This window comes from Myodes glareolus, chromosome 9 (assembly GCF_982192425.1).
Source record: "Myodes glareolus chromosome 9, mMyoGla1.1, whole genome shotgun sequence".
NCBI lineage: Eukaryota > Metazoa > Chordata > Mammalia > Rodentia > Cricetidae > Myodes > Myodes glareolus.
In genome coordinates this window covers 88,492,075-88,510,640 of record NC_142034.1, presented here as the reverse complement: position 1 = coordinate 88,510,640, position 18,566 = coordinate 88,492,075, and the positions used below count along the sequence as shown (strand labels likewise).

Below are 18,566 nucleotides of genomic sequence, written 5' to 3'. Positions count from 1 at the left end.
TTAAATCCAGCCATCCTGAGCCTGGCCTCTCCTCACCCCCCCCCCCCAGAAGCCTTGGGGACGGACACATTATCTCTCCAGCTAACCAGAACCCTGGCGGCAGCACACTTAACAAAATGCATCTCCTGTCAGCTGTACCCTTCCAGTCTAAGACATTTATTTCCTCCCTCTGGGGAGGCAGTTGGGATTTTTTTTTTTTTTTTTTTTTTAGCCAGGGTGAAGGGAATGCATCTCTATTTTATCTTTTATCAGAGTATCTTCTGTGTGGAACAGCCTGCCCTTCTGGGCCGCCTTCAGTGACTACTAAAGGATTTCTCTGTCAGCATCTTTTGTTTCTAGAGCCCGAGGGCTTTAAGGACCCACAGGCCATGTTTCATCTGCTTGTCCCTTGGAACATATCAGAATTTTATCAAAGTGTGTAATACATTAGAAAGGGGTTCATGTTATATGATTTGTAAGGTTTTTTTCCCATCTTCATTTTATGGTCTTATTTGGGACTTCATATTCTTAAGATTTATTTTTCCAGGTGTTTCTTTCCTGATATCTTAATCTCAGAGAATTCCTACCTGTCATTATTCATAATTTATGGCTATTTGTTAACTATTTGACCTCCTGAATCAATTATCTCTTTCCTTTGAATGTCTTTGAGCCCATTGATTTGTCTATGCACTTCAGACCTGTGGCCTTGAATATGAAATATCTTTTCATAAAGATATCAATCTTATCTTCCTGTAGTAAAGGACAAATCTCATTTTTTTTCCCAGGTGCCCCTAAACAATGCTGAATCCCAACAGCCTCTCCATAAATTTCCTCTTTTACCATTCAAAAATAAAATACACTTATCTCCCTGGAAACAGTAACTTTCTTTCATTCTCTTTTTCTTTCTTCCTATTTGTGACTAGTTACTAAGTATAAAGATAATTAAGGTAGGCTGTGTCTTGCCACCCCTCTCCTTAGGAGGTTTTAATTAAAATGCCATAATTGAACATTGCAGGAATGAGATTATTAGGTTTATTTAGCCATTTCCAAAATGATCATGCCTCTGGTATTTAAATCATGTTCATTTATATTCTCATCGTAATTGCTGGAGTTCCTTTGTCACTGAAGTCTGGTGTTGGCTTTTGAAAGGCCAGAGGCCAGTTGGGAAGCTTAATTTGAATACTGGAATTAATTTATTTCAACATACTCACAAGGCCATTGGATATTTTTACTCTGTACTCTACTGGGTGATTTTTTTTTTTTAATCAGAAGAAAAGAAACAAGAGAGTGTTCGCCCCCGCTAGTGTAGCTTACACGAACCATGTCTTGGTCCCTCCTCCTACCTCCTGAGGTTCCCAGACTCCATGGATTTTCAATTCTGTAGCTATAAAGAGCAGCATTTTAGGTGGGGTTATTTTTCCCCCTCAGAAGAGACAGAACAGTGCTCATTCACACGTGAGAATCGGCTCTCTGATCTTAGGTAGTTTCTTTAACCTTTACACTCTGCGGGTCCTTCATCAGTGTGATGGGAATGACAGAGGTAGAGTTTGGCTCACAGGTCCACTGAGGATCAAGTGGTATCATATATCCAGAGCCCTGAATGCTGCGTAGTCTTCATCTCTTGGGTGCTGGCTGCTGTTACGAGAGAGGTGATCATTCTTGGCATCTCCATGGGCTCATCTGAGACCAACGGCACCACTCTTTGTCCATCATCTGGGCAGACGAGTATGGGCCTTGCAATTTTAGACCCTCCTCTTTTGCCAGTTAGGAGGAGAGCAAAGATGGAGTGGTATCTGAGCAGGGGCTATCTTCTAGTCATAGGGTCCCATTTCCTTCTCTCTGGGCTCTAGGGGAAGACCTGTATGGTCAGCTCAGGCCAGATCACTAATACACAACTGTGCCTGTGCCCACAGCCACGACCACCTTCCTGAGGAGAGGTTTAGTTGGGGACCGTGCCTGCCCCATGCTCCCCATCCTCATGCTCCCTGGTCTGGGAAACCCTGAAGTTTGCATCGTGTGAGGAAGGGCTGGTACCGCCATTGTCCCGTGCACTGCTCTCCTGCGCCTCAAGACACCAGACCATGCGCTGGGAAATGGGCTTTGCTAGCACTGAACCATAGTAGAAAGAGTGAACCTCCCAACTTCCACGGCCACTCCATCTCCTACTTAACATCCAAACCCACCTCCCAGAGCCAGGGGACACTCAGAACTCAGGGAGCCTTCCTCGGGGGCACCCAGCAGTAACTCCCACCTCTGTAGCTTGGGGACATTACCACCCCCACCTTTTCCAGGCCCCTAAGTCAGTTCATTCATGTGCCCATCCTCATTATCCAGAATGCGGCTATTAAGTTCATTCTGTACTGAGACCTGTGTTAGGCAGTGAGAATATAACAGTAAGACTTAAAAAGGTCATTGCCTTATAGAGTTCACATTCTCAGCCTGCACAGAGACAGCAAAGGGCTGGGACTTCTGCCATCACTTACGGACACCCAGGCCTTTAGGGCACTGGACCTGGTTCTTCAGTCCCTCATCAGAGGACTGTGCTTGCCAGGGAGGGAATCTGTCTTTCAATCATATTGAAACCTAAAGTGTTTAAACAAGGGGTATTGGCCCTCCCACCGGAGGGTGGTGAATGCCTCCCTGGGGAGCTGCCAGCCCAGGGTGCTGACAGAGGCTATAATTACCACCATTTTCTCTGTGTAATTAAAGGTGTTGTTAGTGACCTGGTTAAGGAATCCTTTTTAAAGCTTTCTTTTTTTTTCTTTTTGCCTTGACAACTTGCCTTGAAACATAGTGTGTACCGCTATCGGACTCAGAACCACCCAGGGAAGACCCCAGCCGGTTCCCAGGGGATTGCTACCTGAGTCTGGTTTAGAATTCATTCGTTGTGACATGAAGTGAGAGGGAACCTTTATAAAACTCCATGTCGCAAGCTCCTATTGCCAACAGGAACCCTTGAATTTGATCCCTCTCCCTATTGTAGCTTTTCTGATGCATACTCTGCAAGTAATATTTTGCCTGATCAAAAGAGGGGCGCTCCTCAGATCCACCTGCCTGAATGGGTGGAGTTACTAGACTCAGACCAGCATATCCCCCTAGAGGAAGATATCCAGGGTACGGTAGTTCCCCTAGCCCAGTCAAGTTCCTTTTCTCCTTGATGTAGAAGGCCTGGCCTGGCAGTTTTCCTGAGGGGAAGAAAGTCATCTACACTTCAAAAGCCCTGGCATGGGAGGCCAGCTGTTTGTTCCCAGGCTTCCTCCACACTGGACCCTTTGTGTGCTTTGTGAGAAGAAAATGAGAATAAAACACCCTTCGAGGTGTCCCTCGCCCACAGCATCCATTGTTCTGAAGGGCAGGTGGCTTCCCAGTCCCACCAAGGACCTCAGAATTCATGCCTTCGCGGCGTCTCATCTCCGGAAATGGGAGCAGAAAAACTCAGCTCTGCCAGTTGCCCGAGAACTCTCAGACAATTGGAGGCAGCGAAAGCCCCACCAGCAATGACCCCGACTCTAGGAAGCCCTTGCCCTGTCAGACCTACCAACTGCCTCTGCTTCACAGCAAAGCCATGTTGTGGGTTAGGTACAGTGATTCCCCCCCCCCCCATTTTACAAAGGAGGGAAACTGAGAAACAAGCACAAATGAAGAAAGAAGATTAAGGTCCAAATCTAGTCCATGGTACTCCACCACTGCCTGCCACAGCCACACACTTGATGGCTCCTGGCCCCTGGCTTCTCCAGGTTGGCTTTCTGCTTTAACACTTTCTGAAAAATAGAAAGACTTATCTCAGTTTGCAATGAAGCCCGATTCTCTCCTCTCTAAGAGAATGTTTGAGTTTGGGTATTAGTATAAGTCATGAGCTGTGTGACCTGTTCTATGGTCCACTTTGAATCCTCGAGCATGTCACCCATTTCTCTGAAGTCCTCGTTGTCTAGACATTTTGTCAAACATCTTGGTTAAGACGCTCTCTTTAAGATTTTTATTTTTCGTGATGGTGTGAAGTACTAGACAGTAAGAATCTTGGGTTATTGGGTTGGCATTTTCTGGAAAGAAGAACGTTCTAGAATGAGCTTTGGGCACAATTTGAGCTTCTACAGAAGGGAGGCCCTGGGCACTCCTGAATGTGGGGTGTGGGATTCTCCACTTAGAACCTTGGTGTCCAGATGAAGGCTTGCCCCAGACTCAGCTGATCGCTTCCCTCAGCCACTCTGACAAGATTACTCAGGACTCGGGTTTCCCCAGTGAGCACAGGCCAAACCAAAAGTCATTTTCCCCTGCAGATTTTTCCAATCTTACCCTTAGGTTCCATGTTTGAGCCGTGAGTGGTGTGCAGAGTTCATCTGCACTTGCTTCACTCAGAAAGAGATACAGAAAGACATTGAGATGCCAGTTGGTAGCTGCATCCAAAGAGCACAGGCTAAGGACCCAGGATGCCACTGGTCTGGGTCCACATGTGAAAACAAGCCACATATTTGAGATTCTTACCTCACTGGGAGGTAGGTGGTGATGAAAGCAGGAAAATTTTGTCAGTGTCCTTAAAACATTTCCATGTGTTTCTTACATTTAGGGCTTAACATGACCACCAAAGGAAGTCATGAGCGATCTTGAGGATTCTTTGAATCCTGAATTGAGTTAGTAGCAAAATCTATCTCTGTACGGTCTTCAGACTAAACTCCTGACTCAGACTAAAGCTTGGGCTTTTAATCACATTTAAAGGTACACTGATTCTCAGCTCAAACAGAATGAAAAACTGAATCCGAAATATGTAGTGACTTATTCACCTCTTACCTAGTGAGTTTAATTTGACTTTTCTCTGGACACCAAAGCCAGCTTGATATGGCTTGGGTGTCACTTCTGGTAAAAGTACTGATATTTTTGACAAGGTCAATGTTGCAGTTGGGAAAATTCTGCCACTTTTTAGCCTCCTACTTGGTTGTGACACCAGTGGCTTTCAGCCCTAGCATGGATGTTGTGTCTGCCATCAGCATCCCAGCATCAGATGTAAACAAAAACTCCAAGGTATCATTCAGATGTGCTGACCATAGTTCCGTGTGTGCTGCATGCTCAGAACTCCTCTGTCTATAGAAGCAGCAGCATTATGGGATAACAAAGCAGATGAGGTGATCCCCAAATAGTGGGGTTAAGGTCAAACACCTCTCTTTTGTCTCCCAGAAGAGGGAGATGCCCACTGATGGTAATTCATCCTTGAGAAGCTATTTAGGAAACTCAATGCCAGGAAGCTACTAACACTGGCACAAGTTGACCATTATGTTCTGACTTCCCAGGTCCCCACTCTGAGGCTCCGTCCTGCAATGCCAACTCCCTGTCCTGCCCTTCTTCTTGCACATGCAGTAATAACATCGTGGACTGCCGAGGGAAGGGACTGACAGAGATCCCTGCCAACCTGCCAGAGGGCATCGTGGAAATGTAAGTGTCCATTTGCCGTTCCTCCATCCCTAGTCAGCTCACTCCTCTGATTCATCCAGGGCCCTCAGTGGACTGTCAGAAATGTTGGGCTGTTAAGTATGGCCGTGAAAAACACTTGGGAACCTCTTCTCTAGGGCTCTAGGTTTTCATCGGTATAATGACTCAGTGGTCAAGAACATGGACTCAATAATAGTGTTATCCAACTACAGCCTATAGGCTCTATGTTACAAATAAAGTTTAATGGAGACACATGCATTCCTGTTTGTTTACACTGTCTTTGGCTAGTCTCTTGGGGCAATATGGAGTAAGTAGTTATGACCAAATATCATACAGTGCACACAGCCTAAAATGTGTTCTATCTGGTCCTCCTCAGCAAGCTGTCAGTCCCTGCCTGGGGTCGGATGGAGTCTATACCCCCTGGATCTCCTGCATACTGTCTGGCTGGGTAGCATTTGGTGAACTAGTTCTCTGTGTTTTCTTACCGCTGATTTTCAAGCCCTGCTAAGTGTAGTATTAAGTGTCAGGGATCTCGGTGAAAAACAAGGTGAAGTACTGTGTGTGAGCGCTTAGTGAAGGCCTCCGGATGGGGCAGGGGACTAGGAAGGAAAATGCTGAGCTGCATTCATAGCTGTTTATCGTTCCTGTGAGACCTTTGTCCTTTAGATTAGCTCTTCAGGTAAAGAGACGAGATGGTGCATGTCTATGTGTGTCTATGCATGTGTACAAATGTGAGACTCCGTGGTAAGATGTGTCCGTATGACTCAGCCTTGTTTATGTTCCCTCGAGAGTTAGAACTCAGCCATTGGCTCAGTTCTAGGATGGGTAGAGTATTGGTTCAGCGTTGGCCTCAAGCCGACTGTTAGAGGGCCAGAGCTACTTTCGTGTTCTGCCTTTACCATTGGCACTTGATGGAGGCTTCCAAACAACATGGGATGAAATCCCTCCAAGTGAAAGTCCTAGAGTCCCTTGCCTCTCGGCTGCACAATTGCCTCCTGCTCTGTCTCTGCCTCCACCTCCTCTGTTCAGATACTTCTGTTCCCAACTCCTTCCAATCCGGGGTCCATTCACGGCTTCGTCTGTCTGTGTGTTTGCACGGCAGTTGGTCTGTGCTCCAAGAGAGGGCGGCAAACAATGCAGACAAGATGTCTGCCATTGTGGCCCGTGTGTTCTAGAGAGACCAAACAGGAAAGGAATTCAAACATGTCCAAAAGTGGCTGGTGTGTCGAGAAAAGTGAAGCCAGGAAAAGAGCTGAAGCAAACGGAGGGGGTGGCAAAAGTGACTTCTGGCGTAAGATTGCAGGGGTAGCGGGAAGGTTGTGTGCAAAGGCCCTGAAGTGCAGGTGTGTCTGGCACAGCAGGAGGCCATGGTGACCGACCGAAGCAGAGGAAACAAGGGGGAGGTAGAGGAGCTAAGGCCAGAGGGGAAATGGGGGCCAGATCACGGGGCGGTTTATGGACTTTGGTTGCAGCCTGGTCGAGATGAGAGGCACGTGGCCCACACCAGTGGAGTCCTGGTTTGCTCTTTCATCTGCTTCACCAGCGCTCCTCTGAGTCTCTGCCCCAGCCCCAGAGGGCACAGGTTTGTCTGTGCTGCTTACCAGGGTGGGAGCTAAGGAGTGGGGAGGCTTTTGCTGTCCACACTCTGTGAGGTCATCACACGTGCCCACTGCCTTCCAGCAGTCAGGGTCCGCCGACGTCACTGTCCACAGTGCTGTGTCCTCAACCTGGAGAGAGCCCTCTCCTGGAGTGTACAGAGCCCTGGCCCACCTCGCCGTTTCTAGCTTCTTCCTCTTGTCCATCTCTTCCCGCTTTTCTCTTCCTGTGCCACGTCTCCTTCATCGCTAGCTCTCTTCTTGGTTCATTTCCCTATTTCTCTCCCTCCCCATGATGTCCCACATCTCTCCCACGGCTCTATCTTCCTTTGCCTTGTTAACTCTGCGCCCTTCTTCCTCAGAGGCCTCTGCCCACGTCAGGTGGGACTTTGGCCCTCTCGAGATGGGTGTTCTGGTGAGAACACCTGCCCACCCCCACATCCTTGCAGATTCCCATGGCACAGCCCCCATCTTCTTCGGGTCTTCTCTCCTTCCACCTGCCAGGTTTTGTATCTTGTTCTTTGGCACCCGGAGAACTTCCTCTTGGCCACGACACTAACTCAGCCTAAAGGAAGAAGCCAAGGTAAACTGTCAAGCTGTATCCAGGGACGCTGCCCCATCTCTGTCTGTATCCTGTTCTTTCCAGATTCCCATATGTCCCCAAGTGTGGACTTTACAGGACAACTCAGGTCTCCAAAAGCTCAAAACTGCAGCTGCCTACATTAAAAGTGTCCCCTATACTGGCCAGATCACACCCGGGTAATTGGACTGGTTTGGACACTGACTATTAAAACAAACGCTGACAAACTAGGATCTTAATATGGGATAATTCCAGGCTACCTTCATTTTGCTGCTATCAAAAATGCCATTTATTTTACAAAATGTTGGGCACTGCAGACAGAGTATGTGTATGCATTATATAATACTCATACATAAAGATTGCCTTTTCTTGATAATTTATAAAAAAAAAATCTTTAGTGACCTAGTAAATCAGAAAGTCCAGGAATGGACAGCCTAGGTTTTTCCAAAGATGAACAACAACCACGTGGTGATTGTGATGGTATGGTCCATCAGACCCCACAGCAACCACGTGGAGGTTAAGGTGGTATGCTCCATCAGACCCCACAGCAACCACGTGGAGGTTAAGGTGGTATGGTCCATCAGACCCCACAGCAACCACGTGGAGGTTAAGGTGGTATGCTCCATCAGACCCCACAGCAACTATGTGGAGGTTAAGGTGGTATGCTTCAGCAGACCCCACAGCAACCAAAGGGAGGTTAAGGTGGTATGCTCCAGCAGACCCCACAGCAACCAAGGGGAGGTTAAGGTGGTATGCTCCAGCAGACCCCACAGCAACCACATGGGGGTTAAGGTGGTATGCTCCAGCAGACCCCACCACAACCACATAGAGGTTAAGGTAGTATGCTCCAGCAGACCCCCATGCCACCTCTGACCTTGCCTTGTAGCCACTGGCACATAACTTTTCTGAGTCTTTCTTCTCTCACCTGAGAACTGCAGGGGCTGGTGGCACTTCCTCGGGGCTTCATAAATGGCATGTCGTGCAAGAAGCTTGGCATTGTGTGCAGCACAGCAGAGATGCTGTTGGCGACCACCATTATGTCACAGCCACAGCTACTGCAGTAGTGCCACCACCTTCATTCTTCATGGTGACAAGAGTCAGAATAGCGTATCCCAGGAGGCACCCACTGAACAGGGGCCTCTGTGAAGACTAGTCGGTTCTTCAAAGAGTTATGGGCGCGAGGATTGATGGTAGGCAGAAGCTAGCCCCATACGGCTTGAACTTGAGAATAGCTCATCTTCATGCAAATATATGCAGACATGGTAATAAGGTTGCCCCTGCTTATTGGGCACCCACCGTCTACCAGATGGATCACATAGGACTTCTCTCGCTGTGCTTGCCTCTTTCTCCTCTGTCATGAAACGCAGCTGAGAGATTAAAGCGGATGAATTAAGTCCCTGTGGTTCGGGGTAGTAGTTTGAACGGTGATCTGTAAGAGAGAGTGTGCCATAGGAAGCTCCAGCAGTGCCCGGGCTTGGGGACCTGTGTGCTAGCCCAGAGTCTCCCAGGCAGCTAAAGTATGTCCTTGTAGTGGCGCTAACACACCAGCCGGTGAGCGGTGAGAGGGAGGGAAGAGGAGCCAAGTTGCATCAGCAGGATGCAGCTTGGCAGAAAAGGTGTGTTTGATTTTTCAGCCCAGCGACGTCGGAACGTAGCCTTCTCTTTAATAATATCAAGAATTAAACCTCTTGCCCATGGCCACCTAGAACCCATATTTCCATCTCTCCACTTAGAAATGCTTGGCAGGGTACCAGACTCTCCGCTTCCTTTCCTCAGTCCGTAGCCATTTCAGATTCTTTTAAATCGTCTTAACCTTGGGAACAGTCCACAGTCCCGACATTTGGAAGGAATGCCTATCTCTCATGCAAAGCAACCTGGCAGGCTCTCTTAGATTTTTTTTCCTTCAGAGAAGTGTGTGCTGGTCTCCTCGCATGCCAGAGCCAATTTCTCTAAAAATAGCTTTCTTCCAGAAAACCCACAGTGAGAGGGTTCGCTGTAGATTTTCCTCGAAACTCGGCTTCCGTCAAGGGCACTGTTCACGTAGCTCCCTGGTGTTTCTCTGAACTGGCTCCAGCATCCAGCAGGGAAGATTCAAGGAAGAACCAGAGGTCCACACACATTCCTGTCCTCAGTCCCCAGACTCTCTCCTGGGCCTTCAAATGCTCTAGAGGGACCATCTGTATGAAGGGTACCTTCTGATTCTCAGCTCCATTTCCTCCACACTTGCTCTGAATCCCCATGTGGTGTCCTCTAGGGTCTCCTGTCCTTTGCTATAGAAGGAAATCGGGTTTGATAGGAAAAGACTGTAGGTGGGCTTCAGCGTGAAGCTGTAAGTGGACATCTGGAAGGAACACACAGCCCCAACATCAACCTCACAGTCAGCTGGCATGAGGAGACCCTGGCTTAGCTAGACTTGAGGCTTACAAAAGTTGTGCAATTAAAAACAAAGTGACCAGTCAACCATACGAATAGTCAGAACACTCTAGAAATCAGACATCTAGGACACCTAACTATTTACGAGCACCAGATTTCTGAAGCACTGGCCTGGATGGGGGTGGGGATAGGATATGGGGATGGGAGCAGATGCTGGCAATATGGAGCAAGTGATCCAGACACAGATGGCTCAGAGCCTTGGGGTCAACAGTCTTTCACTTGTATCCTGCTTTTGTCTCTGACTTCAGGCACATTTCTTCATATCTCGTGTCTGATTCGGGAGCCCCTTTGGTAAATAAAAGTTACCGTCACTCCCTAAAGGCTTCTTATGGGGATTGAGTGGTATAACCTGGAAGGTTAGCACAGCATTTGGAAATTACTAAATCTGAAACGTGAAAAGCAAAACCCTGTTCACCTATGTGCCTCGATAGCATGATTTAGTCTCAAACTCCTACACTGCCCATTTTTTTTTCTTAAGATTAAAGAAAGCCCTCCATGGGCATCCACACACGTCTGCACACACACCTCATAGGAAGAGCAAGTCTGGCACTGTGCCTGCACCTACGTTTCTGGTCCATAGGCAATGCCAGGTGTTTTGCAGCCAGTCTATTAGAGATGGCATATGCCAGATTTGCCTCCATTTCCTCCTCTTTGCTGTAGACCCAGCATCTGAATTAAGCAGAGGAGACTGCGCTTCACTGCTCAGAACAAAAGTAAAGAAAGGGATTACCAAGGCTGGGCTCAGGGTGCACCGTGAGAGGGGTCATCTTCGGCCCTAGTCTAGGCTTAGTTGGGTGTCAAGAATTGAGCTTCTGGACATACAAGAATTGAGTTCTTGTATGGTCTCCAAGCAGATGTCTCAGGATGACTTGAAAAGCAATTAATTTGGGATTTCCTCCCTTCCCCCGGATCTGGATATCTTCCCAAGAGTTCCCAAGTCCAAGTGCCCAGGACATGACTCGGTCCATAAGTGGCCTGCTCCTCAAGCATGAGGATCCGAGTTCAGATCCTCACAGGCCACATAAAAAGTAGGGCATGGGGCATGGCCGTGTGTGCCTATAACCCCGGCCTCAGGGATCAACCAAAATAGGCAGATCCCTGGAGCTCATTGACCAGTCAGCCTAGTTGAATGAATGGGCTTTAGGTTCAGTGAGGGACTGTATCCAAAAATAAAGGGGGAGCTCAATGGAGGAAGAGACCCAACATCAACCTCCAAATGCATGTGCACACATAACATGTGTATGTGTATGAGAGAGAGAAAGAGAGAGAGAGAGAGTGAGAGAGAGAGAGAGAGAGAGAGAGAGGAGTTATTGAGCCAGGAGGAGCTAAGAACAGTGACATGTAAGAAGTTCCTTAACTGGCAAGGACTAAAAGAATGAAGTTTCTTTGTTTCCCAACACTGAGATAGTAGAGCCTAGAGTTAAGGAGCCAGGTACTTGGGTCACAGCAGTAATCTGTATTCCGTTCTTTAGCTACTGATATCAGGCATAATGGCTTCTTGGACCACTCCTATAACACAGTAGAACAGTACTGCATGCTTCATGGCACCGTAGAAAGGAATAGGTGAGCCAGTGTATGAAGGGCACCCTGTCTGACATTCACATCTCTTGATAAATGTTAGATGTTCATCATACCATCACTGCTGCTGGTCCTGCCGGCATTTCAGCATGGCCTCAGAATCTCCTTTATAGGGCAACTTATAGGCACACCCCCCCCCATTCTGGACATAACCCTGCATGCTTTCTGCCATCCCGGTGACTTACGCATTGCCAGAAGTATATCGTGTTCAGTCACGTGTTTGCAAATGACATATCATTAAGGGAGCACCTGAGGAGCTAGGGCAAATCAATACGGCACGCAAATGGCTGAGATTCCCCCATCAGATGTTCCCGTTGTTTTTTGCTGGTGCAGGGAGATGTTTGGATGTTTGATTTGTATGTTTGTTTTTATGCTAGCTCTATTAATTCTGTTTGCCGCCTGAAGAATGTTTGCCAGACAAAGCAAGACACATGCGCCAGTTACGAGGGCCCTAAAACAGCTGTTGGCTTCAGACGACGCCTGAAATGTGACAGCTTTTGCTAATGCTCGGGCTTTTTGTTCTTTACAATGGAACGTTTTCACTGGGTAATGAGATCATTGTTTCCTTGTGGCAAGCTGCAGGACAGGTGACATGCTCAGCCTCCTTAAGGTCCTAGCTCTGTTGGACTCTTTGCCCACGTGCACCCCCATGTACACCCTCCCATTCCCCTGGCAGACGGGCCATTCTCCCTGCAGATGAGCTGGCAAGGACTGGGAGAATTACGGTTCAATAAAACTCAGTAGTTGAGAGTCAGGGCTTTGGAATCAGATAAACTTGAATTGAAACCCCTGCTCTAGCTCCTCCTAATTTTGGACTAATGTCTTTGCCTCTGTGCGCCTCCGTCCTCTCGTGTTTAAAGTAGGATTAGGGAATTGCGGCGCGGTGGTGCATGCCTATAATCCTAGCATGTGAAAGACTATAGCAAGAAGAGCTATGTCCTACTCTTGCCTGGGCTATATAAGGAGATTGTGTTGGAAAAGGAGGAAGGAGGGAGAGAAGGGAGGTGGTAAGAACTTAGAGACACACCTCACCGATGTGTAAATAAGAAGTTTGACGTGCCATGTAAGGCTCGGTGTGCAACGACTGACCCCTATACACTGTGAGCTCTTAATGTTCTTATCCTTCCCTAGCCTTTTTTATTTAAGGGACACAGGCAATTCACAACTACCCCACCACCACCACCAAACGGGTCTCACTGCCTCCTGAGCATGTCACGCCTTTGACACTCCATTAAGGGCTCAGTGAGAGGCCTAGAAATACAGAGAACGCCCATTCTCCGAGTCAGAAAATCTGAGGATTGCAGGATGCAAGCCAAGGTTTCTACTGCAGTTGATCGACTAAGCTTGGAGTTCTTAGTCCTTTATCCAAACCTCACTCCCTTGAACTCCATATGAGTATTTTATATGCATGGGTGGGGTACTTCCAGGAGCCCCACGGAACTCCTAGTCCTCAGGTGTTCAAATCCATTATATAAGATGGATATAAACTATGACCACTTTCCTGTATACTGTAAGTCCTCTCTCAACTACTTATGGTACCTAACAGTGCCAATACTGTGTAAGTAGACTGTGTTGTTTAGGAAATAATGGTCAGAAAGGCTACCCATGTTGGATAACATGTCTTTTTGTGATTTTCTTTTAAAAAAAATACAGTTGATTGACTCTGTAAATGTGGAGCCCATAGATCCAGAGCTGGTGTGTATTCACATCTCTGGTCTGTCTTCCCTCAGTTCCGACAGAGAACTTTCCACTGAGAATCTACATCCACGTTATCAGTGGGGTCCTAATGCCTCAGGCTTTCCCGTGACTTTGGGGGAAGCCTCTGTTTACCCATTTTCATAAATAGGGGCAAGCAGTGGGACCAATGGATAGGAACAGGATTCAGCAATTCCACCACTAACTAGCTTTGTTCTTTCTGACAAGCTTTGGATCCCTCGAGGGTTCCTTTGCCTTGTCTACAAATGGGCCAGGACAGCTTGTCTCGTAAGTGTAAGGGTTCACAGAAAGAATAGCCGTCAACAACACAACTCCAGAAGTGCTGGTTCGCCTTGATTATATGGTAGCAGTGAAATTCAGTTCTGTGACGGGCCTTCTTGGTTTCGACTCTGTCACCAGATTCTTCAAGGTCCTTGAGGTTCAGTGCCACATCCTGCTCATTGGAGCACCCCTCCCTTAGTACTTGCCAAAGTGGAGGCTGGCCGATTATAAATTGCACAGATAGATAGCCGAACCTGTACCCAACGTTGCTTCACACACATAGGCCTCTAGCTATAGCAAAGAGCCATGAATTCCCCTGCAACAAAATGAAAGGGTCACCACCCTTGTAGACAGTGGTTCTCTCCGAAGGCAGCAAACCATGGAATCCCTTTCCTGAGTGGCAGGTGACTCACAGGATGCCTGGAGAGCTCGCGTTGCCCCAGAGATCCACGGAGCTGTTGCCTTGGCTGAGAAATCCCTGCTGAACTCTCTACTCAGTTGGAAAATGAGGATGTCCTTGGAAAGTCTGTCAAGACAGCCTCCGTGGGTGGCTGCATCCAGTAGCCCATGGTCTCTGAGTCCCCCTGGCAAGCTTTGGTGACTCACCAGCAGCCAGTCAGCCAACCAGGCCCCTGTCCAACCTGCCGCTGACTGCAGTCCCAGGAAAGTGCCCTCCCCACCCCCTCCAGCAGGGCACAAAGACATTGCTAACAGAGCGTGGCAGTCTCGTTTGGAAACTGTGTTCATCCAGCAGCCAAGAATGATCTGTCCTGGTGCTCGCTCTCCTCTCACCCGCCCTTCCTGTCTGGGCTCCCACTCGTTCCCCCTTCCTTTTGCCTAGAGAGTGATTTGTCTGTGTTATGGGTAGGCCTGACAAACCATTCCACATTAGCAGCTGAGATGTTGTTTGAAATGGGAAAATTGCTGGCAAACTGCTCCATTAGCGGTTCCAGTAACAAATACTCCGTTCCCCCAATGAAGATGAGATCGTGGAGGCACAAATTAATACGACTGTCTCCCCTACTCTGCAGTGGGGATTACTCTTCAAGATGAATGGGTCCTCCTTGCCAGAAGTGTGCAGCCACTAGACGTAGCCTCTGAGGGAGCTGGCCCCTCCCCTCTCTCCCTTTGGCACCCCATACATCCCCTTCCAAACATATTCACATTCTCTCTCTTCTCTCTCTCTCGCTCTCTCTCTGTCTCTCTCTCTCTCTCTCTCTCTCTCTCTCTCTGTGTGTGTGTGTGTGTGTGTGTGTGTGTGTGTGTGTGTATGTGTGTTTGTGTCTTCCCAGCTGAGGGTTTGGGGAGCAGCCGTGCCAAATGAGGAGCTGATGAAAAGATCGGCACCTTAGGGAGAAGGGAGATGGATGGGGATGAGGTCCTGAGTCCTCAGCCTGGGCTCGGGTGTCATTTATCATCTGTAATAGAGTGTCCCACCTGCCGCTCATGCCTGTTTCCCACTACACCGGTTCTTAGTGGTGGGTAGGCATTTGAGAGATGAAATAATAAGACTGGAAAGGCTCACTTACTCCCCCACGGCCCCTTCTCTTCCCAGTAAGTTCTGGGCTGCAGGCCTGCAACATCTCCTGTTCCTCCCAGAGTCCTACACGTAAAAGCATTTGAGAGAATTCATATGACGTATATGGTACATAGTCCAGCAGCAACTCCCGGGTCCAGCCTGGGTCCTGAGGCTTGCAGGCTCTCAGGGAGCCAGTCTGAGAAGTGTCGTGCTGAAAGCCTGAAGATTTTCAGACTCTTTCCACCACAGTATTAAAACTGCCGAAATGAAGTCAGCTGCTGACAGTTCTGCCCATTAGCTCTGGTTGAGATGTCAACTAAATAGCGACATGGTTCCATGGCCTCTCTCTTTCTTCCTTCTCTCTGTGACGTCGGCTTTTTCAACACTTTGCTTGGTTCCTGCAACATTCTCTGAAGAACACGGCTGCCTCCAAAGGCAACTGCTAACAAGCAAGCTTCGAAGCTCCTGGACCCCTCTTTCAACTTTTTCCCGACATCTCTTGGGCCCTTGGATGGAGCTCTATGGACCAACAGCTGAATGCTGTGACCATTGCAGCGTCTGTCCTGTCTCCCACAACCGGGACCCATGGCTTGTCCCCTTGTGCATTGTACTGAGAGACACCATCCTGTCCTCAAGGCCATAGGATGTAGTCACCCCTCAGCGGTCCCTTGGTGGTAAGTGGTTGCTTAATTGTCTGTTTTCTGCTCTGTTCTCCAGACGCCTAGAACAGAACTCCATCAAGTCCATTCCTGCAGGAGCCTTCACCCAGTACAAGAAACTGAAGCGGATGTGAGTCTCCCTTTGTCGGCATGTTTCTGTGGGAGGGTGGATGGGAGGGCTTTCCAGGGTGTGGTAGGCATCCCATCTAGGCTGTTCTGAGATTGCGAGGAGGGGTCACGTATACATGGTAAGGTTCGCGAGCTTCCGTATGTAGAGCTAAGAGCCTCTCTGACAGGAGAGGAGTGAAATGATCCTTGTGAGAGAAGCAGGTGAGCCGCCCCACCCCCAGACCCATGTTGGCCACGTTAAATTCCCCTGGCTTTAGTGATACCAACAGCAATATGCCAGTGGCTTCATATCTGCCTATACTGCCATCATTCACATTCCTACGAACATGCATACACTCATATACTTAATACTTACATGAGTGTCTGCTACAGAGTCTGGCTGGAGCCATCAATAACAAGAAAACTACGCTCATGGAGGCTCCACTTCAGTTGGGAGAGCACAGAAAAATGAGGCAATAAGTATCAAGGTTCAGTAGGCTCTCCTAGGCAACAGTCAGGGCAAATGGAAGGCATGGGAGTCGTGCATGCTAGTTCATATCCAGGGAAGAGGAGTAAGCAAGGGAGGGGTGGGGGTGGGGATCGTTGAGAGGTACAGGTAGAGGCTAGGTCACATGAGCACTTGAGACCACAGTAAAGGCGTTCTCTTCTGAGTGACATGTGTTAACCCTGGAGGTTCTGCCCAACATTTGGGCCTGTGGTTTAAGATTGTAGTCATATGAATTGACCATGGTCAAATCCAGCATCCCTAGAACCATAGTTACTGATACCACATCATCACACGGCAGCAGCCTGAGACTGCATTCCTGTATCATCCCCGCCATGGGGGGGGACAGTATCAGTCACTTGGTGACCTTAAACTTTAACTGTGAGTTACACAGCCCGGAAGCATTTGAAGAGACAAAAATGGGATTCAGAAATGACCCATCACAGAGATTAAGATTCTACAGGAAAGGGCTGGAGATATGGCTCAGCGGTTAAGAACACGGGCCGCTCTTCCAGAGGACCCGGGTTCGATTCCCGTCACTCACATGGCAGCTCACAACTGTCTGTAACTCCCGTTCCAGGGAATTGAACACCCTCACGCAGACACATATGCAGGCATAAAATACAAATAAATAAGTTTTTCCTTAAAAGATTCGAAAGGGGTACCCCCACTTCCCTCTTCCACGTTGAGAATCTGTTAGCCAAGCCTGGTGTTGAGCATGCTGTTTTCATTCGCTGCAGAAAGAAAACTATGCACGGACTCCATCCTGGGTCCCCTTGCATGCGAGGCCTGTCCACTGATTTCTCATGAAGGTGGCGGAGGCAGGGGGGCTGTGTCAACAAGGCCTACTGATTCCTTTCATGTTAAAAATAAATATGCCCACGAAACAGTGGCATTAGTAGGCTTACCCTCCAATCTCAGGAAGCCAACTTCCCATCTCCCTGGAAAGCCAGAGCTAACAAAAGCAAACAAGATCTTCTAGTGCAATTCCAAAAGTGGAAGCCAACATAATGAGCCAGCTCCAAGCCCAGGCTTCTCCCTCGCTTTGGCAGCATCCTTTCTGGAAGAGCTGTATCAATATAGGCCTTAATATTTAAAACCTTGAGTCATTAATCTCCCGGTATCCCTGCTTCTCCAGCTCACTTCTCCATGCGTCCCCCAAATTCATTTTTAAAGCCTAGCTTGATTATGCACCCAGATAGTAATTTGGGTGAAAAATGACAAGTCCAGTGACTGCCCCCAACCCATAGCTCCTGCATGATTTAAGTTACTGTTCTAATTTTTTTGTGGAGTCCAGGTAATTTAGAGCTTGGTTTTACTGTCCTTTCTCCAGCCCATTGGAGTTGCCACGATTGGCACATTCAAAATTCATAAGACCTTATCAGTCATGACCTGGCGAGTGAATTTAATTTTTGATCACCTCTGATGCCACTGGTATTTATTATGATGCCCCATAAAGGGGTGAAAGGAGGAAAAAGAGTCCGCTTAAACTTTTTTGACTGATAGAATTTCAGAAATATAGACTGTTGTTTAATGGTGTAGGCTCAGATAAGTCTCAGATGCGACTGGATTTGAGACCCTAGCCATGATTTCCTTGACCATGAATAGTTTATACATAATATTTAACAGGAAGAAATCTCCCCTCAGCTGTGACTGAACACATCCTGGTTACTCTTTAAAAAATAGAATTAATCATGAATCATTGATGCCACGCCTACCTATTTCTAATGATCACCCCAATATTAAAATAAATACTGGTAGGTAAAAACCCATATGAGTAAAGAGATGGGGTGCTGGAGATCATTTTTCTGGTTTTATAAAGTTGATGTGTGATCAGCCCTAACACTGAAGGCAAGCCTGTGCCCTTCTGCCAGAATGGTGCTAGGAGGGTTCTCTGAAGCCAGATGTGGTGGTACAGGTGCCATCCCAACTCAGGAGGTTGAGGCATGAGGGTGGTGAGTTGGAGGCCAACCTGAACAACATAGCCAGACCATGTCTCAAAAACAAAACAAGTTCTTTTCATTTGAATGCATGGGGTAGAACAAAAACCTTCCACGGGTTGTAAGATTTCCTAGTATCTTAGTCTTTTATTCTCCGCTTATCCCTTCTACGGACTGAATTTGCTGTTCCAGCCTGGAAAAGCCAGTCTCTCCATTCAGTTTATGGCTGCAGGGTACTGAGGAGGTCGCAGCCTGACAAGATTCTCAAACAT

The 18,566-nt window shown here is 47.9% G+C and overlaps 1 protein-coding gene across 1 annotated transcript in view; it reads left to right on the top strand.

Annotated features, from left to right (window-relative positions):
* Positions 1–18,566, top strand: part of Slit3 (slit guidance ligand 3) — a 597,834-nt gene that overhangs the window by 459,461 nt on the left and 119,807 nt on the right. The window contains exons 9-10 of the mRNA XM_087910713.1: positions 5,262–5,403; positions 15,800–15,871. Of these exons, the coding sequence (XP_087766839.1) occupies positions 5,262–5,403; positions 15,800–15,871 (214 nt within the window). The remainder of the gene's footprint in view (positions 1–5,261; positions 5,404–15,799; positions 15,872–18,566) is intronic.